Here is a 26,741-nt window from a genome sequence, read left to right as displayed (position 1 = left end):
CCTGGCTCATGCACTCAGGAATTACTCCTGGTGGTACTTGAGTGACCATATGGGATGCTGGGAATCGAACCCGGATGGACCACGTGCAAGGCAATCATCACCCTACCCGCCATGCTATCTCTCCAGGCCCTGCAGCACTGTTTCTTGAGCCCCAGCATTCTGTTTTAATTAACAAAAATATCATGTCTAACCTTTGGCTATTCATGGTCTAGGTTTTCATAGGTTTCAGTTAACTATTTTTTTCTATTTAATTTTAGGATAATTGATATAATATGGTTATAATAGTGTTAAAAATGTCGGTTTCTTTTTATGACACACACACAAAAAGAGGTTGGGAAAAAAAATCATTAAAAATACAGTCAATGGCACCACATATGGTTCCCTATGTCATGTCAGGAGTAATCCCTGAGTGCAGAACCAGGAGAAATCTCTGAGCATGCCTGGGTGTGGCCCCAAATAAAAATAAAAATACAGTCAAGTAATAAATAATTTTTGAAATATTTACTGTATCATTTAAATATCTACTTCATCAACAAGAACTAGCATATAAAAATACAATCTCAAATTTTAAGTCAGTTTTATTATTTAAGCAAATAAAGTTCTATAAGAGAAAAATTTCAAATTTATAATATAATGCTTTTATTTTACTTTTTTTTTTTAATAATACTTTTAAATAAAAAGATACTTACCAAGTGGAGCTTTGAGGAAACGCCGCTCAATGCCCTGCTCTATTTGAAAAAGAGCCATTGCCAGATAATGAACCACATTGCTTACTGATTGTGGGGTACTTGCATTAGTTGAGACAGTACTTGGAGTTTCTGTTTTTATGCCCAAAAGCCTACAGTTAAAACAATGAAGAGTTAAGAGTTAATTACACTATCAGAGGAAACGTGAATTCACTTTAGTCATCTAGTATTCGATTGTACCTAAGAAATAGTTTCCTCAAACTCATGCTCTACAGACTAGCAGGAAGATAGAGAAATGAATCAGGAGCTAAACTGATGCTCATCATTTAAAGGGGGTCAGAAGGGCAAATATTTGGAGGAAATGCAAATGAGACCAGTCTCAGAGAAAATATTTTTTAAAACTTATTATATATTTATTAAATCACAGTGAGGTACACAGTTACAAAGTTGTTCATGATTGGGTTTCAGTCGTACAATGTCTTAAGAGGAAAGATTTTAGAGAGGAGATACTGTGGTGGGTCTTAAAAGGTAGTATTATTTCTATTGCTTCAATTTTTACTGCACAGGACACAACTAGCTTTTTTTTTTTTTTTTGGGTTTTTGGCTCACACCTGGCGATCCACAGGGGTTACTCTTGGCTTGTGCACTCAGGAATTACTCCTGGCGGTGCTTGGGGGACCATATGGGATGCTGGGAATCGAACCCGGGTCAGCCGCGTGCAAGGCAAACGCCCTACCCGCTGTGCTATTGCTCCAGCCCCACAACTAGCTTTTAACTGGTTCAATTAGCCTCCAATCTTTCTGCAATATATCTCCATCTGCAGTCAAACGAACATTTGAAAGTTTGGTACATAGTCTTCCCTCCAATAATCATCTTTTTTCTTTTTTTTTTTAAATTTTGGTTTCTAGGCCACAACCAGTGGTGCCCAGGGATCACTCCTGGTGGTTAAATGATGCGGAGGATCTAACCTGGGCCAGTCATGTGCAAGGCAAGTGCCCTACTTCCTGAATTAACTCTCTGGTCCCTCTTCTTTATCTTGTAGACCTCAAGTTTCTAGTCATTTCCTCTAGTACTTCTTCTGCCTTTCATGTTATTTTATTTTTTAAAAAACAATGTTCTCTCTTTCCCTTTACTCTGTTGTTGCAGCCAGTGTTGCTGCTAAAATGAGCAGGAGATGCCCCCTTTAGCAGGTGCCTGCTCACACAGTGCTTGCAGTGCTCACCAAGGACACCTCACACCAGGGACTGCACTTTTCATAGTGCACAATCACTTGGCTTGTGGGGTGATGCCAGAAATTGAACTCATGTCTGTAAGGCTCTACCACTGAGCCATCTCCAGGCCTCTGTCTCCTATGCTCTGTTTGGTTTTTTGGGCCTCCCAAGCAGGGCTCAGTAGGTTTTGGGGCCATTCTCAGTGGTACTGATATTTGGTCAAGTGGGCAAACTCTTCAGTGCTAGGGCCTGAGGATGTGGTGCTATGTGGTCCTGCTGTACCAAGATCACCATGCAGGTATTGGGTGGAGGTTGGGGGGTGAGGGAAAGGTTTCCAGGGGCACAACTAGCCATTCTTAGGAGACCATGAGCCAGGGATTGAACCCAGGTTGGATATAAGCAGGGTATGTGCCCCAATTCCTGTACTAGCTCCATGGTCCCTTTTCATGTTCTTACAAGAAACGCAGCTCTCCTAAGTATTACATTTGTGGAAGATACTTCTATCAAAAATCTTTCCCTATTCTGTAATTGTTGACTTAATAACTACAACATTTGTTTCTTAGACAACAAAGCCTTCAAGACAGATACTATACAAAATAACTCTGTAAATACAGGCTTTCTATAAAATATAGAAGATTAATAGTTCCAATAACATTTAAATCTCCCACAATTAAGTTTGTCTACAGAAAAAAAAATTGAACAGTATAACACTTTCTTAAATTAATAAATTCAAAGATTATTTTTTTTAAACTTGGGAAGTCATTATCGTAACCAAGTTTTCTTTTGGCTGTATTGGTACAAAGTGGAGTAGCAGAGAGCCTACAGTTTAGAAAAATAATTTAGAAATTAGCATACAATTTAGAAAAATAATTCTAAATAATAACTAAATAATCTTAGTCACAAATACTAAAGTACCCAGGATGGAGAGATAGTATTGCAGGTAGGGGCTGAGCACAAAGCCAGGAGTAAGCCCTAGGCACTACTGGGTACGGTCCCCAAACAAAAACAAAAATTAAAGTCTTTGCAATTGTATCAGAAAGGAATTTTGAAGAAAATGAAATAGTTACTTAAAAAAACAACAACAACAAAATTAACATATCAAGGATAGTGATGATTACTTAAAAAAATCTTTTTAGTACCTGTCTTTTACTATGACCTTTGCTTGCTCATCAATTTCCATTTCTTCAACATCTTCATTCACAGTTTTAATTATTCCATTTTCCTTATTTTCCTCACTTAATAGCTCATATCGTCCACTTTCTAATGCTGATCTCCAGGTGTGTCGATCTGTAACCTGCAACAAAAACCAAATTTACTATCCTTGAAAGTTGGCGTGTGTTGTTTAGAAGGATGAAGTTCAATGAATATAGAAAAAATTCTTGACTATTCTAAAACAAAATTGTGAATTAAAAAAGTGTATCTGAAAATAGATTACTGCTAATTGGCAAAAACAAGTCTTTAGCATTTATAGATGGAAACCTGACTATTTAGGGAAATTGCAAACAATTCTAAGATTGGTCACCTGAGAGTAGCAAACAAAGTGTCAGATGACAACAAAGGAATGAACAGAATACACATGTTAAACATGAATTAATAGACTTTTAAAAAGGCAGTAAAGAAACCAATAAACAAACCAGGCAGGCAGAGAAGGCAGGAAGAAAAAGGATCTTTAAACACTTCAACATCTTGGTTAAAAATACCATTAATAGTTATCAGAATACTAAGAATTGATATTAGGTTAATTACATTCATTAAATTTGGTACAAGCAAGTTTAAGATTTTTATATACATATAAACGTGATATAGCGTAACAAATTTACATTTTATTAAAAATATGTTGCTACTTGGTATTTATTTAAAACAGACAGGGCTTGCTTTTTATCAAACTGACAATGTGATAATGTGGATGAACTAAAATGCGAACAAATACAAACCTTGATTGCTCCTAATGTTCCTTGGTAGATTCTGTCTTCAATATCTAAAAGAAAATCTCTCAGTCTCAATTCAAGCTGCCTTTCTGCAGACATCTGAGATGGATCATATGCGTTGGAAGATCTTCCCCGAATACATGGAGGTTTGCTATCAGTTTGAGATTTGTCTGAAATATTTATCATATACTTTTATTATTTCCTTATTAAAATTAATTTTCCCATGTAATCATTATGATCATGAGAAAATGAATACAAAAACATTGAATTATTTCTTAATTGAAAAAGAGAGAAAAGGAAAAAATGTTTGCACATCATTTATCAGAAAAGTTTATCTAGAATACATAATTCAATAAGATAATACACTAAAAACAGGCAAAAATTTGAGTAGACACTGCTTTAAGATATTAAAACCATGAAACGATGCTTGATATCACGATGCAAGAAATGAACATAAAAAGCAGAATGAGGGACAGAGGAAATAATACATATGCTTTGCATGTGGCTGACCCTGGTTTAAACCCCAGCATGCTGGAGTTTTCTACGGTCCTAAGCACTAATCCCTGGCACCAAAGGACCTGAGCAGCACTGCAACCTCCAGCCATTGAACCATTTGGTCCTGTTAGCTGACAATCACCAGGAGGAGCCAGGACCTCCTAATGCTTGGGAGACCCATCTCCTGCCCTCTCCCCACCAGAAACTGAAGTAGTCATGGTAGTATGTCCCTAAATTAAGAGTTCTTTTTCTAAAAAAATCTCACTTTGTAATAAAAAATAAACCATTTTAAACCTATTAAAACCACATTACTGCTTATTTGTCATAAATTGAACAGTCATCCAAAAGGATATGACTACATGATCTTGTAGCCAATTTCCAAAGTAATCACTAGTTACAAGATCCTGTCCATGGACTTCAGTTAACATGTAATGAGAGCTGGAGAGATAGTATAGGGGACAGGGTGCTTGCCTTGCACACAGCTGACCGGAGTTCAATCCCCAGCACCCCATATGGTCTCCTGTAAACCACCAGGAGTAATTCCTGAGTGCAGAGCCAGGAGTAACCTCTAAGCATTGCCAGCTGTGACCCAAAAACCGAAACAAGGGGCTGGAGTGATAGCACAGTGGGCAGGGCGTTTGCCTTGCACATGGCCAACCCGGGTTTGATTCCCAGCATCCCATATGGTCTCCTGAACACCACCAGGGGTAATTCCTGAGTGCAGAGCCAGGAATAACCCTTGTGCATCGCCAGGTGTGACCCAAAAAGCAAAACAAACAAACAAAAAAACTGAAACAAAACATGTAATGAGTGACCTATCAGCTCTTGAAAAATCTGTCATCTTAGCATCTTGGGCACTCATAGTCTACTGATCAAGAAATGAGGAGATCAGGAAGAGCATGTATCTTCTCATATTCCTAATATGTTCCTTAAAATCCAAATGGAAACTAGTAGAATCTAGAATCCTCTCTTTAGGTGGCAAACTTTTGCTCAAATTGAGTGTATGATCCCAATAAAAGGTAAGGCATTTTAAAAGATATGTCTAATTATCTGAAAATATTTAATTCTGAACCAGAGATTATAGGAAGAAGAAATCAAGTTTATACAGAAAATTTACCTGAGAAATGAAATTTATCCTCAGAAAAATGGGCTAGTTGTGCACATATTCTGCTTTTCTCTTGCAGCAAAGTCTCTTTTAAGGCACTTTCTCTATGTCCTCTGGAATTAAGAGCTTCAATAAGCTGGTCCAGCTGTTCACAAGAACTGTAAAAGCACCACCGATTTGGCTTATGCACTGGTTTTGGCAGGTGTAGAGAATCATCATCACATGGACCTTGGTCAGTAGTGGAGGTAGATTCAGACTTCAAAGATTCTTCAGTTTTGATGGGTACCTGAGGATCTTGAGACTGTACATTCTGAAAGGATGATGGTCTAGGCAATAGCATATCTTCAGTGAGACCAGAATAATCCTCTTCAATAAACAATCCAGGAATAGAAGGGAAAATCCAGTATCGCCTATACATACGGTCACGGCCCAAAGGAAAGATATTGGTACATGCTATGGCACTTTGGATTTTTTCTAAGAGTTCTTTCTCTTTTCGTTGGTGTTCCTGTTTTAAAGAGTCTTCCTCATCAGCAATAGGTTCTCTTGTTACACAATTGACCTCTTCTTGCCTTGCAAATTCTTTAAATCCATTTTGTTCCCTTTTCCCTACAGTTGAAAGAACATTTGATCATCACCACATTTTAAAAAGCCATCCAAAATTACTATGTGTAATGGATTGAATTGTGTGCTCTCTTATAGGTTTAATTCCTGAATCCTAACTTAACTACATCTGGAGACACGACCTTTATCAACACAATTTCTTTTTTTTTTTTTTTTTGCTTTTTTTGGGTCACACCCAGATGCACAGGGGTTACTCCTGGCTCATGCACTCAGGAATTACTCCTGGCGGTTGCTCGGGGGACCACATGGGATGCTGGGAATTGAACCTGGGTTGGCTGCCTTCAAGGCAAATGCCCTACCCACTGTGCTATTGCTCCAGCCCTCTCAACACAATTTCAGTTAAATAAAGTCATATATGGTTGGGTTCCAAATCCAATAGGATTGGTGTTCTTATAAGAGAAAGAGACCAGAGAACTCAATCTCTGTGAGCACACCTTTAATATTACACCTTTAATATTGATTTTAAAAGGCAGGCGAGGACTCAAATAGAAGGTGCCTCAAGAGAGAGACCTCACCAGATCTTAACTCTCCTGGCACCTTAATCTGAACTTGTAGGCTCTGAAACAATAAAAAAATTAATTTCTTGGGATTCAAACATTGTTGTGACTACAGCTACATGCAAGGTAAGTGCCTTAACCTCTGTATGATCTTTCTGATCTTGGCAAACAACTTTAAATAGGGCTAGCAAGTAACTATTTTAGCTTTGTGAGTCACATGGGTTCTATCAAAGCTGTTCAATTCTGCTGTTGTAGCATGAAAGTATCCATAGACATGTAAAAGAGAAGCAAAGCTCTTGCTAATAAAACTTTGTCATCAATGAAATCCAAATTTCATATAATTTTCATATATTGAAAATACACCTTTAATACTAATTTTCAACTATTTAAAATGAAAAAAATCATTTTCAGCTTTTGGGTTATATATACAAAAACAGGGGAGAGGGCAAATGAAGCTTATGGGCTAAAGTTATCTAACCACTACTTTAAGGTAACAGAACCTATAATTTTTTAGTTGGACACCTAGCAATTCAAAAGGAGCACAGTATTTCAGACCCTTTTCCCTAGTAAGTAGACTACATGAGAAACCTCTGATGAAAGAGCTAAAGGTAGAAGCATCATATGCAACCTCTGTATTCCGTCTCTTCCAACAAGCTAGGAATGAAGACACAGTGATAAGTCATTCTGGAACATAAGGATGGTAACTCAGGATAGCAGTGCAAACAATACATAAAGAACGTGGATTCCTGGAAGCCAGCCTGGCACTTTAAAATGTGTTGAGAAATTAAACTTCTTTCATATTTAGTCTTTGAAAATACTACTTAAATGCTTAAATGGCTGAAAAGTGTTTCTTCTCCTTTTATTCCTGCGCCCACCCTTTTGATTGAAACAGTTTCAGACCAAAATTATTTTCTTTAATATCTGGTGTTATTTAAGTATGACACTGACTAGGACTAATGTTTTCTTCATCTGAAGATTTTTAATAGTAATTCAAAATTTTTAAGGGTGGGGCTGGGGCAATAGAACAGCGGGTAGGGCATTTGCCTTGCACGCGGCCGACCCGGGTTCAATTCCCAGCATCCCATATATGGTCCCTTGAGCACCGCCAGGGGTAATTCCTGAGTGCAGAGCCAGGAGTGACACCTGTGTGTGGCCGGGTGACCCAAAAAGCAAAAGCAAAAACAAAAACAAAAAAAATCTTGAAGGGTTTAGAACCATGTTCTTTTAGGTTTAGTCCTTCATGTGTTAGTTTTTCAGATTAGAAAAATTCATATTCTAAATGAATTCATTAAAAAACATAGAATCAGGAGCTTCACATATGCAAGGCATATCCTTTACCACTGAGCCACACCTTAGGTCTGTATTTATATTTTTCTATAATTTGCCTTTTTTTTTGCCTCTATTTAAAAAATATTCCCATAAGGTTATATGTTGTCCCTTTACATTTTAAATTTCTTCTTTTTCTTCTTCTTTTTAATTAGTGAAGCAAGGTAATTTTTTTCTTCCTTTTTTTTTTTGCATTTTGGGTCATACCCGGCAATGCACAGGGGTTACTCCTGGCTCATGCACTCAGGAATTACTCCTGGCAGTGCTCAGGGGACCATATGGGATGCTGGGAATCAAACCCGGGTCGGCTGCGTGCAAGGCAAACGCCCTACCCGCTGTGCCATTGCTCCAGCCCCTGGTAATTTTTTTCTTTTAAGTTTATTTTTTTTAATGAATCACCGTCAGGTACTGTTACAGACTTACAAACTTTCGTGTGTATGTTTCAGTCATACAATGATTGAGTACCCATCCCTTCACCAGGGCCATTCTTTACCACCAATGATCCCAGTATCCCCCCCACCCCATCTTCCCTCTGTGACAGGGCATTCCCTTTTGCTCTCTCTCTCCTTATGGGTGTTGTGGTGTGCATTAGAGGTACTGAATGGCCATCATTTGGTCTGTAGTCTACTTTCAGCACGCATCTCCATCCCAAGCGGGCCCCCCAAGCACCCCATACTTGGTGGTCCTTTCTCTCTCTGAGCTGCCTTTTCCCCCAGCACGTGAGGCCAGCTTCCAAGCCGTGAAGTAAATCCTCCTGGTATTCATCTCTACTGTTCTTGGGTGTAAGTCTCCCATTCTGTTACTTTATATTCCACAAATGAGTGCAATCTATCTATGTCTGTCCCTCTTTTTCTGACTCATTTCATTAAAAATGATACCTCCATGTTGATCCATTTATATGCAAAATTCATGACTTCATCCTCTCTAACAGCTGCATAGTATTCTATTGTGTAGATGTACCAAAGTTTCTTTAACCAGTCATCTGTTCTCAGGCACTCGGGTTTATTCCGAAGCAAGGTAATTTTTTTGAGTGAAAGCTTGTTTTGAATGATGTGACAGGAGAGCAAGAAGAGAAATATGTATTCAAGAGAGAATAAGGGCTTCTCCAGAGTGGAAATAAATAAGCAAAGAAATAGAAAAAGACGTTAGAAGTGTTGAAGGGAGAACACGTTGGCTCTTCTTGAAGAACAAGCCTATCCTTTAGACTTCTACTTTCTCAACTTGTATTGTTCACTGTTTATTTTGACCTATCCCCTTCTGTCCTTAAAATAATATATATTTCGGGCTGGAACAATAGAACAGCGGGTAGGGCGTTTGCCTTGCACGTGGCCGACCCGGGATCAATTCCCAGCGTCCCATTTAGTCCTCTGAGCACTGCCGGGAGTAATTCCTGAGCACAGAGCCAGGAGTAACCCCTGTGCATCGCCGGGTATGACCAAAACGAAAATATATATACATATATATATATATTAATCAAATTTATATCTTTTTCCAAAAAATAAACTTCTGGCTTTGTTGTTTTTCTCTACTGCAATTTTACTTTCTATTTATTTGCAGTCATGTCTGTTGTTTATTTATACTATGGGAAATTATTTCATACTTCTAACTTTTTAAATTAAATCCTAGCTCTTTCATAATATGTATTAAAAATAAAAATGTTCTCTAAGTAGAGGGACTGAACAACTAATGTTAGATGCAGTCCTGATGAATTTGAAATATTTTCTAGATTTCATGTGATTTCTCCCTTTGCCTATTACTTAGACACCTGTTTTAAAACCCTAATCATATGGGGTCAGAGATAGTACAGTGGTTTAAGGCGCTTTCTTTGCATGCAGTGTACTCTGGGTTCGACATCTGGCACTGCATGATGCCCTGAGTATCATCAGGAGAAATCCTCGAGCAGAGAGCAGCCAACACTACCTCCACAGAACCCACGTCCCTCCTCCATCCAAAGAAAAACAAAACAAACCTCTAATCATGGGAGGTTTGCTTTGGATTTCTGTATCAATTACATTCTAACCAGATACAACAGCCTCTATGATTACAGATTTTTCTATTTACTCAATAACTATTTAGAAAATGTAAAAAAAAAAAATCTAGCAGGCACAGAACACAAGGATCTTCATGATCTCCTTCCATAGTCACCAGATGGGGAGATGGTTAAACATCCTCAGAAGTATTCTTTTCCTTTCATATTTTTCCTACACCTGGGCATGTGATTTCCTGTATTGCTAACACTAGTGTGTTATAGACTATACCCTTTACAATGGCCTTTCCTATGACCCTGCCCTTTCCCATGGTAAACTCAGTTCTGTTGGCCTAGCCTCGGGGTTGTTACCATTGGCTGTTTTTCACTATGTTTTTTTAACATTACACATATGAGATTTTTGTTCTGCTTCCTATGACTACACCCCGCATGCTATCCTCTAGTTCCATCCATGTAAGATAAATGCAATATTTCATTTTCCCCTAGCTGATCAGTATATAGAGTAGACAAAGAAGTAATTTATATCAATGGCTTTTAAAAAATGTATTATTCCTTTGAGCCATTTATAATATTATAAAGTAATACTTTAAGGTAGCAGACATGTCTTCTTTCTTTTCTGTGGGACCAGAGATCAAAGCTAGGGCCTCCCATCTGTGAGGCATACATTTTACCTCTCAGCCATATCCTTGGTCCACATTAGTATAAATTTCTATTCTTAGCAATATGATTCCAAGTACTAGCATTACGATACTTGTATTTTCAGCATCTTGGAGATATTCAATGCACACTGAATATGTTCTATAAATTCCCATTTGATGAGATAAAAAGTAATAAATGCAAAAACTCAAAACTTGCTAAATTAGGCAAGAGAGAGGATACAGAGATTAAGGAACATACCTAATGTGTGGCAAACCCCAATACATTTCTTGCACCACACAGTACCACCCTAAGTATTGCTGGTTGTGGTCCAGAGGTCCCTGAGCACCACTGGGACAGCCTGGGTATTCCCAGCACTGTAGAGCCACTGTAATACCACAGCTTTAGATTTTTGCATTAAACCAATTGATCAAAAATCAATAACCATGCCATTGGACTTCGTGTCAGGCTGTTTTCACCCAGGGCGCCCCAGAGGGGGGTGGGCGAGAACCCTCCCCGCCCCAAGGGACCCAGCCCCGGCAGCTGACCTCCACAATCCAACCAGTGCCACACTGTAGGCCACTTTCCCCATGCTCGGGCTGAGCTTTGACTGAACATATTCCTAAACCGCATGGCCGCTTTTGCGGCCGTGCAACACATCACAAAATACTCCCTACTAATTTTTCATAATTACCACAGCATACTTGATTGGAGGCATGACGGCGTCCATGCCGCCAGAACCCCGCCTGCTCTCCCGAACCTGGCTCACCATCTTGCCTTAGACAACGCATGGCTCAGCACATCAGGCATAGAACTCTATGTGTGATCCCCACTGGCACTCTACACGTGATTCCTGACGGACAATGCTGGCTATTTTGCAAGATTGAAACAGAATGGTGTTAGCAGGGCACGAAGAAACCATGGTGGCCAAGTCGCAGCTCCGTTGGACATAGAGCCATGGTGGCCTCCGCAATAGGGTCCTGCTCTGCCAGCTGCTCAACAACCTCTGGGCATACTCCATCAACCTCAAGGAGATCAACCTGAGGCCACAGATGCCCCGGGTGCTGCACAGAGATGCAGGCAGGTGCATGTTTGTCAGTGTGCAGATCGTTACAACATGCCAGTCGACCAAAAGCTTACATTTGGTAGACTGGGAAAACCTGTAAAGGCGATTATAGGTCACCCCAAAAACCTCTGTCCCTTTCGGAGAGTCTGGCAAACTACCTGTGGCGTACTCAATATGCCAAAAACAGTAACGACGACGGTCCTCATTCTCCTGATCCTGAAAGAGCCCCCAATACGCCATCGGGCTACACTAGCATGTGACAGGGACAAATGGAGACGTTACTGGAGCCTGCTTGAGCAAATTGATGAACAACAGGATGACAGTGACACAGTGATCAAAAATCAATGGGAGGGGCCCATGGACCTACTGAACACTGCTTGGGAGATTCCCCCCTAAAACCCCAAAACTTACTAACCAAAAAGTTTTGAGAAAGTTACCTACTAAAAACACTTAATGTCACCCTTCCCTAAGATATAAATTACATGTGTAAAGACCTACTTAGGAATATATACAAATGTAACTTCAAACATCACATCTTTTCTATTAAAATGAGAACTTCACTTAAAACAAACTCACTGCATGGAGCTGGAGTGATAGTCAATGGGTAGGGGGCTTGCCTTATACTTAACCTGGAGCGATAGTCAATGATAGGGTGCTTGCCTTATGCTTGGCTTACTGGGTTTGATCCCTGGCACCCCAGGTACACCATCCTTGCCGGAAGTGATCCCTCCCTCTCCCTCCCCTCTCACCCCACTCCCCTACCACACACACATACACACAAACTTACTCATCACAGGTATGAGTTATGACATTTAAAAAAATAAGCGCCTTGGGACTGCGGAGTGACTCAAAAGGTAAATTCATGATTTGTACGCAGGAGGTCTGGATTTGGTCCCCAGCTCTTCATGTCCCCTTCAGCCCTACCCCTAACTCCTGTGGAAGAGATCCCAAATAATGAACTGAGAGTATCCCTGAGTCCGCTGGTGTGAGGCCCCAAAATTCAAACCAGAACAAAAAACTTGCAATTAAAGATGTATATAATTGGGGCCAGAGCAATAGTACAGTGGGTAGGGAGTTTGCCTGGCACATGGCTGACCTAGGTTTAATCCCTGGCATCCCATATGGTTCCCCAAGCACTGCCAGGAGTAATTTCTGAGTGCAGAGCCAGGAGTAACCTGAGCATTGCTGGGTGTGGCCCAAAAAGCAAAAGAAAAGAAAAAAAAAAGACATATATATTTTCACAATAACTAAATAAAGTACATTATCAGTAATTTTAAAAAAGCTAACAAGTCCTTAAGAAATTTATATATTACCCCTTCTTCTTCTTTTATGTGATCCTGGATCATCTTCATCCTCAGTGACTGTATCTTGATCTAGTTCCTTTTGTTCTATTTCTTTGCTCTCAGTGCTAGTATCAAAATCTTCCCTTTCTTCTTCCCTAGAGGTTAGGAATAAAGATTACATTAATTAGTGAGTATATAACTTCTTTCATGAAACATTTATTACCTGACAAAGAAGTGCTAGTAGTAATGGATAAAATGATATAATGTTTATAATTTTGCACAAAAAACTTTATATAAATTGCACTGCACTGTTACACTGTTACTGTCATTGCACTGTCATCCCATTGTTCATCCATTTGCTCGAGTGGGCATCAGTGACATCTCCATTGTGAGACTTGTTACTGATTTGGCATATCAGATAGTCCATGGTATATAAATTATAAAATTGAATGGATAGTAATAAAAATTCAAGGTGCTATGAAATCATTTCATGGAAAACCAAGTCCAGTCTTAGGGTCTTGCTTGACAGCAGGTAGGGTGTTTGCCTTGCACTCGGTTGACTCGGGTTCGATTCCCAGCATCCAATATGGTCCCCTGAGCATGGCCAGGGGTAATTCCTGAGTGCAAGCCAGGAGTGACCCCTGAGCATCGCTGGGTGTGACCCAAAAAGAAAAAAAAAAGAGGGGCCGGAGCGATAGCACAGCGGGTAGGGCGTTTGCCTTGCATGCGGCCGACCCGGGTTCGATCCCCGGCATCCCATATGGTCCCCCAAGCACCGCCAGGAGTAATTCCTGAGTGCAGAGCCAGGAGTAACCCCTGAGCATCGCTGGGTGTGACCCAAAAAGCAAAAAAAAAAAAAAAAAAAAAAAGTAAGAAAAAAAAAAGAATGACTTGCTTGAAGAAATGAGTTATATTCTTATTTCTCTTGGATATGTAGCTAAAACTAGAACTGCTATTAGATAACATGACTTAATTGTTTAAAGACCTGCCAAATTTATCTAAAGCAGCTATACCATTTATACTCACACCAGCAATGTATGAGTTTCAATTTCTCCACTTTCTCACCAGCACCTATTATTATCATCTTATAGTTGGGAGCTGATTAATATGATATAGTATCTGTGAACTTGCTATGCATCTCCCTAGTGAATAATCTTTTTTTGTGCTTAGTGTGCCTTTGTAAAAGTTCCTATGAATATTGTTAAGGGTGTGGTTTTTGGAATCAAACTCAAGTGTTCTACTACTGAGCTACATACATCTCTGGTCTAGAAATGCTTATTGTTTATTAAGGTATTAAAATCATGGGGGGAAAGAGAGAGAGAGAGAGAGAGAGGGAGAGAGAGAGAGAGAGGCATCCCCACGCTCTGAGTTATCTCCCCACACTATTCACTGAGTTCTTTACATGCTCTGCAAAATTAGAACATTATGTATATTAGTTGCAAAAATATCTTCCCCATTCTCTTGGTTGTCCTTAAAAAACCATATTTTTTCAGCAAAATTAGTTTAATCCCCAATATAAATTTTTGCAGCCAAATCTGTCTAATCCCACAAGCACTGCTAGAAGTAATTCCCCAATCAAAAAGCAAGGAACAAGCTCTAAACACTGCAGGGTATGGCCCCAAAACAAAACAAAAAATTTTTTCCATTTTTCTGGGCAATACCAGAGCCACACTGGGCAATGATTAGAGGCCATATGGCATTAGGGATAAAACCCAGGTTATGCTCTACCACTTTGTGTCTATATATTATTGTTTTGATTCTCGTGTGTGTGTGTGTGTGTGTGTGTGTGTGTGTGTGTGTGTGTTCAGGGGTGTCATACACAGCAGTTCTCAGGATTGAACCAAGAGCAACAAGCATGAATTCTAGCCCTTAAACCCTGTGCCTGCACCCCCCACCCCCGAATTTCTTTACAGTGCCAAACCAAACTCAGGGTCTCACTCAAACATGTAAGGAAAAGGTTTTAATTTTGATAGAGTACCTATGTTCTTTCTTTGGTGCTTGTGCTTTAGATGCTATAGCTATTCACTTTATTAAGGTACTTAAATTCATTTTGTTAAAATTTGTTAATCATATCAATATATAATTTTTTAAAAGAAACTAATATCTATAACATTAATTCTATGAGTAAATTAGATCTCCATTTTTTGAAGAATATTTTTGGGGACTGGGGGGGACTGGGTCATGCCTGATGGTGCTCAGGGCACTGACCGCATGCTGCAGTGGCAGGGGTTCAAACCAGGGTTTTGGTTGATGCAAGCAGATACCTTAACACTCTACTATCTCTCCAGCCTCTAATTTTTATTCTTTATATAAAGTCAGAGGAGCAGTGTGATTCAAATCATACCCAACAGATATATCTGCAGCTGAATTTCTTTGCTCATCTTCCTTTAGTTTTTCTTGTTTCTCTTTCATTTTCAGTTCTTGCTCCTTAAGTTTTTCTTCCTTCCTTTTACGAATTCTGAAAGTTAAAATAAAATATTACAGCCTATCTCCGGCAAAGATACATTTAACTTTTAGCATCTTGCCTTTAGTCATCAAATTATGGAAAGTATTCCACATCATCACAAAATCATAAAGTAGTAATTTACTTACTACCTCTAGTAAATCTATCAAACACCTGAATGAATGTCATTACAGCACAACAGGAAGTAGTTTTAGATGTAAAGAAACAGTTTCCATTAGCATTACGGACTATATTTATCTCTTACCTAGCAGCTGCTTCTTCCCTTTCTTTTCGATGTTGTTCTGCTTTTAACTCTCTGAACTCCTGCTTTGCCTGCCTTAATATATCAACATAGTCTTCAATGAAATCCCTAGTAGAAACGAGGGTCAGTAGTTTCCCACAGAGAGCATGAAGTATCTTCATTTTTTCTCCTGTCAAAAATTGGTAAATAATCTTTGTATTATCAGTTTTGAAAAAATCATATTTGAAAACTATTTTTATCTGTGGCTCAACCTTAATATAGTATAGGGAAGTCTCTTAAGAGGAAACATACCAATGGCTTGTGTTTAGGAAAAACCAACTCTAAATCTTAGCAAGGCATTTCAAATAATGACTTTGTACTTGTTAAACTGAAAAGATTTCTAATTACATTGTTAAAAAATTTAAACAATAAAAAATTTCAGATTCACGTATGAAATTCAAGTCAAACATTGCAACTACATAAAAAATCATATTGGACATACTTGTATATTTTAACTTTTGTTTCTAACTTGTAATGTTTACCTGGTGTCAAATCATACACTGAAGTGCTTGACAGTTTCTTAACAAGGCTAGGATTACTCAAACGAAGCTCCATACAAGCATCATCTGTAGCATCAAATCCTCCTCGTTTCTGGTATCTGTACTTTGCATTTGCTGATGTTACATCAGCACCTGAAGCTAAGATGTGCAGTCTGAGGATTTCAGAAAGAGTGCAGCTATCAAGATCCAAGCTTTTCAAACTGCAGCCTATAGTTTTAAAAAATGAAATGGTGATTAAGAATTCAGACAAATAAGCAATATAAAATGTGCCTTTATTAAATATGAAAAGCCAATTAAAAAACAAAACCCACACATACCCTGGTGTAACTGTGGCCATGCAGCTGCCAAAGATGCAACTGCAGACAGTGCAGATTTTGTGGGGTCTGCATCTTCATCCAAAGCCTCTGTTAAATCTTTAAGGAAATAAATACTTTATTCTAGTGCAAATCAGTTTGAATATTTGGGAAAAATGCCCTTTTAAAATGATGAAAGAAATAGCAAACAGCTTAACATTCAGGAACCTCAAAAGAATCAAGACTCAGTAAACAAATATTCATACTCTGCCAACTCTCTGCCTAAAACTATAAATTCCAAGACATTCACTAAAGACTAATATTTTCCTCATAACATTGATAAAATAATTTCTAAATTAGCCAATAAGATGCCCATACACATTCTGAGAAATGGTAAAATACACTTTAGATTCTAAAACAAATCTAATGCAGTATAACTTCAGAAAAGTCTACTTTGAAAATCAGAATCTACTTGAAGACACTCAATTTTTAATACATACTTTAAGACTGAATCATGACAAAATACTGGTTGCAATCATCACAAAACTAGCATCAAAGAAGTTAAAAGACAGTTCTGCTGTCACTTAACCATTGACTTATCCTCTTCATTTAAATATGCTGTTTTTATTTTTGACAAAACCAATCTAACAAATACAGGATGATTTCCTATATTTTCAAAGTAAATTGCCTTCCTTAATCAGGATTTGGCTTATAAGTAGGACTAAAGAGCAAATCTACTAGCACCAATATATTTAAAGCAATAGTTCATATAATTATTTTTAATTACAACACAGTTAAAAAAATTTAAAGTGTCACTATATAAAACTTCAATTTACAGAAACCTCTTCTCTTACATCATAGTATAGCGGATACAGCTTCAGAATGAGTCAGAAACGTATAACCTAGTCTTAGCTCTGCCAACTCCTAGGTTCTTAATTGTACAGCCTTTAGATAAGTCACTTAACTCTTGTTTCACTTTCGTTAAAGGGGTGAGTCTATATAAACAGTATTTAAATTTTTCAAACTAATTTTTTAGAAGCTCAATATGAAGAAAATGAAGTGGGATATGGAAATGACAATCCGACAATCCTGCTCACTCATCTTTCCAACTCTCCTTCAGTGGCCTCACCAAGGAGCTCATGTAGTAACAGGAAAGTCAGGCGACTGAACTACAAACTGGTTATGGGTTCCTTAGCTGTATTATTTCCATCCTAGAGTTTATAAGCTGACGAAATGACAGAAATACTGTTTACTAAGTGAAAATAAATAAGTTCCAGGATCATAACTGACTATAACTCACTGACAATTTCATGCATTTGAAAAACAAACAAGGCCTCAAAAGAATATGTATCTGCATGTATGATGTTACTCTTACTAGAATATAAATATAGCTCCAAATGGTAAGCATTATATTCTTCTTCACCAGGCAATTCTAGGTATAATCATTTTTCTCAATTTTTACTTTATACATAAAGCCAAACAAATGTTGTGTTATAGGCACTCTAAAATTAACAAAGCTGTGAAAGTATATTGGCTTTTTCTCCTAGTAGCTATCATCATAGTCAGTCTACTTTTTTCTATAGAAATTTGTAATTCTGAGAACACAGGCTATAGAAGTCACAGGACATAACAACCAACAAACTGAGAGCTTACTTCACATGAAAGGACATATCAAAACATGCATTATTTAATTCAATTATCTCACAAAAGGCACTCTGAAGAAATTGCACCTGTTACTTTATAGTCTGCTTAGAGGTAGTCTCTTGGGTATATTGTACCAAGAGAATACAGATAAATTTATATACACGACTATCTTAAACAGGTAGATTTATCATTATAGTCAGAATTAGGTACAATTTCAACTCTAAACAATGATATATTAGCAAACAAATATAACAATTCCATATAAGGAGAATGCTCTTGCTCTCATACTATGAAAGACTTAGCTTATGATGTAACAATAAAAAAATAATGAGATGGGTGCATTTAATGTGAGGTTTAAAAAACTTTGGTCTGAAAACTTTGTAACTTTCCACATGGTGACTCAATAAAAAATTTAAAAAAATAAATAAATAAAAAACTTTGGTCAAAATTTCCAAGTTTGATATAAAAACAGAAAATCAGGCCAAAGAGAGTGTATGGGGTAAGGTTTGATGCCCCAAAATAAAACCCAAAATCCAAAAAAAAAACCCAACAAAACCCAGGGAGACCAAAGGAGAAAGAAATGAGATTTTGAAAAGAGATGCTCTTATAGGCACTACTAGGCACAAATACTTCAGTTGTTCATTTCTTTGTCATTTGTGAAGCGGTATGCATAGTCATTACAAAGCTCTAGACTAGACTGCTTGAGTTTATAGTTCATCACTTCCTTATTAGCCATGTGTCTTTGGGCATGTACTTAAACTCTTCAAACCTAAGCTTTATATGTAAAATACAGAAAATATATTTCTCTCTCAAGGGTGTATAAAGATTAAATGAGGGAAAGCACATACTAATATTAAACACATAATGTGATCTTTAGTATTGATCCTTGATAACAAGCCTCAGTTTTTTCCATCACTAAAATTTATTTAGCTTCTCCCCCATCCCCCCCTCATTCTGGAAAGAGCAGGAAACAGTTTGCTAATAAGATCTGCTAAAGAGGAAATTAAAGAATATTCAATCCCACCTTATGATTCAATTGTTTTTAGGAAGACTGAAGAAAAGTTTGTCACTGAAACAGGAGGATATATGAAAAACACTAGAGAACATTCTAGACCCCTGATTGGAAATAGTCATATGAAATAGGGAAGTGTGAGAAGGATGGAAAAAATTCAGTTTATGTTTCCCTAACATTTAAACTTTTTTTTTTCTTTTTGGGTCACACCCAGAGATGCTCAGGGGTCACTCCTGGCTCTGCAGTCAGAAATTACCCCTCAGTGCTCAGGGGACCATATGGGATGCTGGGAATTGAACCCGGGTCAGCCGCGTGCAAGGCAAACGCCCTACTTGCTGTGCTATTGCTCCAGCCCCCCTAACATTTAAATTTTTTCGCAAAATGTTTAATGATAGACATATAAAGACTTGAATATCTAATACCAATTCAAAGAGAGAACTTATAGATGGTCTTATACAGGAGTTGGTCATCAGAATTTCTGATTTGTATCTGGAATTAAAATATAGTTTTATGTCCTGTATTACAGATCAATCAGAACTTGGTTAAAACCCTGTAATACTATTGGTCAGTAAGACAAACTAATGGTTAAAGAATAATTACCTACTACCTTGTCTTAGATAATCAACCTTAAGTGCTAGTACTTGTCATCTTAGAAAATCTTTATGTTTCATAAATAAACTGACTTCTCTCTTCCCTTTAACAGAATCACATTTAGTTGACTAAATCATCTGAAAGGACAATGGGGACAAAACTGCTTAGATGGTCTTGATAAGAACCAATTTTTGATTGGTCCCCAAGAGAAAGAAAATACTTCGTTCAAACTCAGGCTACATGAGTTAAAAAGTAACCAAAATCAAATGCTTCCTCATCCATTATCCTGTTGCTTCAGGAAGTAGGCACAAAGGAAGATGAGTTCAAATTAGCTAAGGGCTACAATACCATCTGAAGGATACTAACTTTTTGTAGTAAGTATTAATATGTCTCCTAAACATTTATTATGAATGTTTAACATTTCTTGAGATAAATTTTAAACAAAATAGTACAATGTTATTTCTTGAAAACAGAAAATGTTTAGGGCTAGAGAGATAGTACAGCAGGTAAAGAGCTTGTTTGCATGCATAGCCAACCCGGGTTTCACCCCAGAGTACGTCTGCTCCTGAGCCCTGCCCAGGAGTAATCCGTAAATGCAAAGCCCAGTGTAAGCTGTGAAAACAGCTTGGTATGTCCCAAAAAAGAAAAAGAAAAAGAAAAAAAAGTGTTGCCCTAAGAATTATTCCTCCATTAATATGAACTACACACTGACTTCAAATATTTAGTACAGAATTTAAACAGCAAAATGTCTACTTTAAATTCATAGAAAAATTTAATTTGGCCTAAATCTGATTAGATCTAAAATGAAACCAACAGTAGTATGTTAAATTTGAAGTATTATTGACAATAAAGTATTTCCTTAGGTGAGTGCAAAAAAATCTGCTATATGGCATAAGTTCTTAGAATTACAGATACTGGTCAATGAAAGTCATAGTGCCATTAAATCATAGGAGAAATATAAAAAAAATGGAAAAAGCCAGACATATGAGGTATGTGGAGTTTATGGTTGTGGGTATGCATAAGAATTTTAAAGTAATCATATATAGGAACGTAAAAACTAACTCTCTAAAACAGCACTGTTAGTATAAAAGTCAAGTTAATTTTAAAATAACTTCCAAAACTTTAGTTTCCCTATTAAGCCACTATCAATCAACAATAACATTGAACTCTGACCTTTGGTGTCAGCATCAGTTATTTGCTCTTTGGCTACCTCCTCTTCTTCTTCAGCTATCGCCTGGAAGATGGCAGTCAGGAAGAAAAAAAGCAATTCACATAGTGGGCCTTCACTGTCATTTCCTACAAGAGCTTCCTCTAACACTTCTGTGAATAAAATGTTTAAAATGAATTTACAGTTCTGTTCATGTACTGAAAAAACAACTCCATTGGAATAATAAACATTTCAATTAACAACAGCTTGTGTAACTATTTTCTTAAATGTCTATGTCAAAGTAGAACCAAGTAATCTAAGACAAAACAAAAATGACTATTTCTAATGATCACAATAAAGTACAATGAAACTGTAAGTCAAAATCTCAACATTCAATAAATTTAAAATATTCATTAGATCAATATGGTTTTTCTAAATTTAAGACTAGAAGTAAAAATTAAGACCCATTTTAAAATTATAATTTTATCTTAATCTGAATAACAATGCAACCATTTTAAATTAGTGTCCCACTATTACTAAGAGCTCGTGCAACATTAATTAACCAAATGGGTAATCATCATCACTAGGTTTAATACTAACATTTTGCCAAAAGTTATGTTTCTTATAGAATTTATCATACCTCAACTTTTTTTCCTGACACACCCAGAAGTGCTCAGGGCTTTCTCCTGGCTCTGAGCTCAGGGATCACTTCTGGTGGGGACCAGGAGATTGTGGTGCTGGGAATTGAACCCAGGTTAACAGTGTGCCACCTGGTATACTATGACTCTTGCTAAACTTCTTATCTAAATCAGCATTGATTGACACTCCTCTCTAAGGCACAATTATTCATGCCTCTCCTACTTCTCTCATAAATAAAAACTGAGGGACCACAGTACCTCAACTACAATAAAATGAACAAAAATAAAAGTTAAAAAAGAAAACTAGGGCCTTCCTGAAGAACTCACTTCTCAAAATTTTGGGTGTCAGCAGTTAAACCTAAAGCCTCACATGGGTAAAACTGAGCTATATTCCACCATTGAGCTACATTCCTAGATCCCCAGGTTCCAAGTGCTAGAACGCACTCTTACTAGAGTTATAATTGTCTTTGATGGTCTTTACTGGGATTTTAGGAAAATCATTTTGCTATCTGACAGCTAAAATTCAAAATGGGATCCTCAAACAAATTTAGCTTATACATGATGCTAAATTAATATAAATCAATATAAATATAAATTAATAAATATAATATATATTAATATAATATAAATTAACCGTATGTAAGTACAGGGTAGAGAATACCAAATCTCCAAATACCCGCCCACCCCTAATCCTGTGTCAATTTAGTGTGTGGGTGGGCATTCTTATATACACACATAGCTGGCCATCGAGTTCCTGCCTCAGGTAGCTCTCAGATGATGCAAAAGAAATACAAGTTACTCTATTATATTTCCATATCCACCAGGTTTGCATTTTAAAAGCCACTTGAAATATAGAGCCAGGTAAGCTTTCAGATGACTCCAGTTCCAGCATCGGTCTATAGTGATCACCTGAGACTCCAGGAGAGGAATGGGCAGCCTGATTCTTTGACTTGACAGTTCCTAGTTCCTTGAGCGATATTTGCTCTTTCAATCTACTAATTTTAGGGTGAATTATAACAATAGCACTTGCCTAGAGTTACTCCTTCAGGAAACTCATCTTGAAGATCAAAAAGTTCTCCAAATGCATTAAGGAACTCCAAAACCATCAGGGCATCACCAAAGATTTCAGGAGGTAGTCTAGTTTTCACTGGAGTTGGTTCTGGAAGTTCCTACAAGATTGAACAGGCTATATAAATACTTGAGTCAAGTATAGTATAAGAAGAAAATATAATATACTCTTTACCGAATGATATACTTCAAGTACAACAATAGTTCTCAACCCAAGATATTTATCATTGTTCTCTTTTAAACTTTTAAAATTACAGGTAGGCCTTATTTTAACCTTACTAAATCTATCTTTAGATGACTTTGTTTACTTCATCAAACTAAGAATATTAATTCAGAATAAAGTAATACTTTTTATTTGTTTATTTTTGTTTTGGGGTCACATCCAGCAATGCTTAGGGGTTACTTCTGCCTCTGCACTCAGGAATTACTGCTGCGGTGCTTGGGGGACCATATGAGATGCCAGGGATTGAACCCGGGTTGGCTGCATGCAAGGCAAATGACCTATCTGCTGTACTATCACTTTGGCCCCAAAGTAATTCTTTTTATATTGTGGTATAAATGACATATAATCTCATATTAGTTTTGGGTATACAACACGACTATGTATTTGTATATAATGTGAAATGATCACTTCAGTCTTTAATTAACATCCTTTACCATACATAGTTAAAAAATTTATGTTTGTGGTGAAAACTTAAGATCTACTTCCTCAGCTTTCAATTATATTATTATTATTATTATTATTATTATTATTATTATTTTTATGCAGAGGGATGCTCAAGGTTCTGTGCTTGAGGGACTGTGCAGTGTGGGAGACTGAACCAGGGTCTCCTGCATGTAAAGCATGCAGTCAGTCCACTGAGCTATTTCTCTGGTCTGCAGTGCAATATTATATTCACTAGGCTATTACATTACATTCCTATGATTTAGCTGTAACTGAAGGTCTGTAATTGACTCCTTCACCCATTTCACCTAGGCCCTATCCCCTGACTGGAGACTACCAATCTGTCTTTCTATATCTGAACTAAGGTTGTTTTTTTTTCTCCTGTGTACATATATGTGTATTTTTAAGATTCCACACATAGGTGAGATTATGTGGAGAAATATTTCTGATTATTTCACACAGCACAATGCCTTCAAGGTTTATCCAGTTTGTTACAAATAAAGTATAGTTCCTTGTTAAATGGAACCTTTAACCTAGAGTTTGAAGTTGAAATAATATGAGATCTATTGACACTGAAATTGTTCCTTATAAAACAAGATGAATGAGTTTGGTTTAGATATTGATTATTCCTGGAGATGGGTAGAATCTTCACATAAAAATCAAACTAAAAAAAAAAAAACCTAAAAAAAAAATTTAAAAAAAATCAAACTAAAAACAGTCTGATCCCAATTGCTATATAAGACAATCAAGTATTACATAAAATACCAATTATTTCTGCAAATTAAAAATCATTATCAAACCTTGTTATAAAATATTAAGAATGCTGTGAACAATATGTATCAGTTGCTCAATTGGTTATTTACTTTCAGTTAAATGTAAAGATAACACTATTAAAAAATAAGACTTTTCAGCAAAGCACAGAGAAGATGGGTGTGTAAAACATCATGTAAAATGCGTATACCTTAAGATCATCACATTCCATATCTTCTCGAGGTTTACTCCATTGTTTTAAGTATTCCATATATTTTCGCTTTTCTTCACGTAATTTCTCTCTTTCCTTAAACAAAAGTTTAATAGAAATCCTTAATAACTTTCCAAATCAGCATATCTGGGAATGTGTAACAAATACAAATATTTGAGCCTTATCCCAAATTTACTGAACCAAAAACTCTATGGGACACAGAAACTGAATTTTATAAGCTTTTCTGGTGGTTTTGATGCAGGTAAAGTATAATCACCAATTCAAACAAAGCATGTTTGACAAAACTCTTACAAGATTATTTGTTTGTTTTGGGGCCATGCCCAGAGGCGCTCAGAGCTTACTCCTGGCTCTACACTCAGAGGTTACCCCCCAGAGGGACTTGAGGAGCCAAATGCTGGGGATGGAACCGTGTGCAAGGCAAGTGCCCTACTGTTTATTGCTCCAGTCCCATCAAGAGCTTTCAATGTCCAATATAGTAACTCTTGGATAAATTATTATCTTCAATTATCTTGCCTACACAGCAGCTGTCTAAGTCCTATTCTATTAGATCCTAACAAAATATAGGTCTAATAACTTTATTTTTAAATAAATTTAAAAAATTTTAAAAATATTTTTTAAAAAATTCCTTATACTTATAATGCATTTGCTATCTTCAATTGTATTTAGAACTGAAAATCACACAGTGTGTTACACACACAAAGGGAACCATAGTAAAAGTATTCTAAGTTACATTAATGTTATAGATTTCTCCTTCCTTTAATCTAGGCCATTTCTTTCACTAACTTGGACTACTTTGGAAACCCTTATTTTTTTACTTCTGGTATTTGAAACTGCAAGATGAATATTACTCTAAAAGTCTCCAACAATATTTAAATACCATAGTTATTTCTCAATATATTTAATAAGCTAGTATTCTGTTCCCTTGAAATTTATAAAAAACTAATGTGTATTTACAAAACTTTAAATGTAAAATGACCTAGTATTGAATTTATTGTGATTTGAGTAATATGCTAAATTTACCGTTTCCACTCCCCACACTCCCCCCACCATCCAGTAAAAAAAACCTTTTTAAACAGTTTTTAACAAAAACAAATGCCTATTATGTTTCTGGGAAGTTTAAAAAATGTTCTTAATCCTTAATCCTTTGACCTACTATTCTATTCCTACAAATTTATCCAGGATACAATTCCCAAATAGGAAGGCATTTACTTATGAGTTCAAACACTGCATCATCATTTATGAGCAAAAAAGGGGAAGAGTTTACCTATGTCTATTTAACAAACTTAAGTAGTCACTAAAAATTATATCTAACTTAATTTAATAATGAACAAGTACATACGTACATTAAAAAACCAAAAACAATACAAATTATAAGTACTAAAGGATCTTTTAAAGGCTCAGAATAAAGATTTGATAGCTAAAACTAGCAATGTTATTGTTAGCATTAATATCATCTCTAAATGTTACTAAATAGATTGTAAACATTTTTGGTTCTTCCCATTTTACTAGTAAATATGTATTACACATCCCCATTCTCACCTTCAAATAATTTAAAAAGATAGAGGCAATCTAAATGAGCACAGTGAGTAACATGGTCAATCTGAAGCTACATGAAATATTACACAACCACGAGGACAAGGACTAACTTTGGAGAAAATCAACTTAGAATTATCTCAGAAATATGTTTTGCTTAAATTTATAATTAAAGATTTGCTGAAAATATCTCCCCTCACCATTATTATAGAAAACTTATTTTTGTTTTGTTTTTGCTTTTGGGGTCACACCCAGTGATGCACAGGGGTTTTTCCTAGTTCTGCATTCAGGAATCACTCCTGGCGGTGCTCAGGGGACCATTTGGGATGCTGGGATTCGAACCCGGGTTGGCTGCATGCAAGGCAAATGCCCGACCCGCTGTGCTATTGCTCCAGCCCCCAGATAACTTATTTTTAATTTGGAAGTCACACCCAATGATGCTTAGGGCTTAATCCTGACTGCATTCAGGGATCACTCCTGGCAGTGCTGGCACCATAAGTGACGCTAGGGATCAAACCCAAGTCAGTCACCTGCGAGATAAGTCCCTACCTACTGTAATATATCTCTGGCCCCACAAATAAGTTATTTTCCAAAGAGCATAAGAACAATATAGCAATCATTATTACAGATTTTACTTTTTTTTTCTAACTATGTATTTTATTTCTTTTATGTGCATCTTCCTCCAATTTGGAAGCCATTAAAAAAAATCACTTTATGGGGCCGGAGCGATAGCACAGCGGGTAGGGCGTTTGCCTTGCACGCGGCCGACCCGGGTTCGATCCCCGGCATCCCATATGGTCCCCCAAGCACCGCCAGGAGGAATTCCTGAGTGCAAAGCCAGGAGTAACCCCTGAGCATCGCTGGGTGTGACCCAAAAAGCTAAAAAAAAAAAATCACTTTAGAATTGCTCCTTTTGTGTGTATGCCCACATTTGGTGGTGTCACAGAGTTTGGGGGCCATGCAGTGCTGGGGCTTGAATCTGTGGTTCTAGAACATAAAGCATGTGCTACAAGCCTTTTGAACCATCTCTACTTTACACTATATGGTAACCTTTAAAACACTCATCAAACTTTCCAAAGCAAAA

General features: G+C 37.0%; 1 protein-coding gene across 4 annotated transcripts in view; it reads right to left on the bottom strand.

The window, feature by feature from the left end:
• BAZ1A (bromodomain adjacent to zinc finger domain 1A) overlaps positions 1–26,741 on the bottom strand; it is an 83,507-nt gene that overhangs the window by 8,659 nt on the left and 48,107 nt on the right. For 3 of the 4 annotated variants that reach the window (XM_055131498.1, XM_055131500.1, XM_055131499.1), the window contains 12 exons: positions 24,104–24,199; positions 22,441–22,579; positions 20,799–20,945; positions 16,403–16,498; positions 16,068–16,292; positions 15,550–15,715; positions 15,186–15,299; positions 12,872–12,996; positions 5,438–6,031; positions 3,832–3,995; positions 3,037–3,191; positions 690–838 (listed from right to left, as the gene is read on the bottom strand). In XM_055131498.1, the coding sequence (XP_054987473.1) occupies positions 690–838; positions 3,037–3,191; positions 3,832–3,995; positions 5,438–6,031; positions 12,872–12,996; positions 15,186–15,299; positions 15,550–15,715; positions 16,068–16,292; positions 16,403–16,498; positions 20,799–20,945; positions 22,441–22,579; positions 24,104–24,199 (2,170 nt within the window). The remainder of the gene's footprint in view (positions 1–689; positions 839–3,036; positions 3,192–3,831; positions 3,996–5,437; positions 6,032–12,871; positions 12,997–15,185; positions 15,300–15,549; positions 15,716–16,067; positions 16,293–16,402; positions 16,499–20,798; positions 20,946–22,440; positions 22,580–24,103; positions 24,200–26,741) is intronic. The other variant, XM_055131501.1, reaches the window with a different exon arrangement.

This window comes from Sorex araneus, chromosome 3 (genome assembly GCF_027595985.1).
Source record: "Sorex araneus isolate mSorAra2 chromosome 3, mSorAra2.pri, whole genome shotgun sequence".
NCBI lineage: Eukaryota > Metazoa > Chordata > Mammalia > Eulipotyphla > Soricidae > Sorex > Sorex araneus.
The sequence above is the reverse complement of the archived record's forward strand: the minus strand, read 5'-3'. Positions and strand labels throughout refer to the sequence as shown.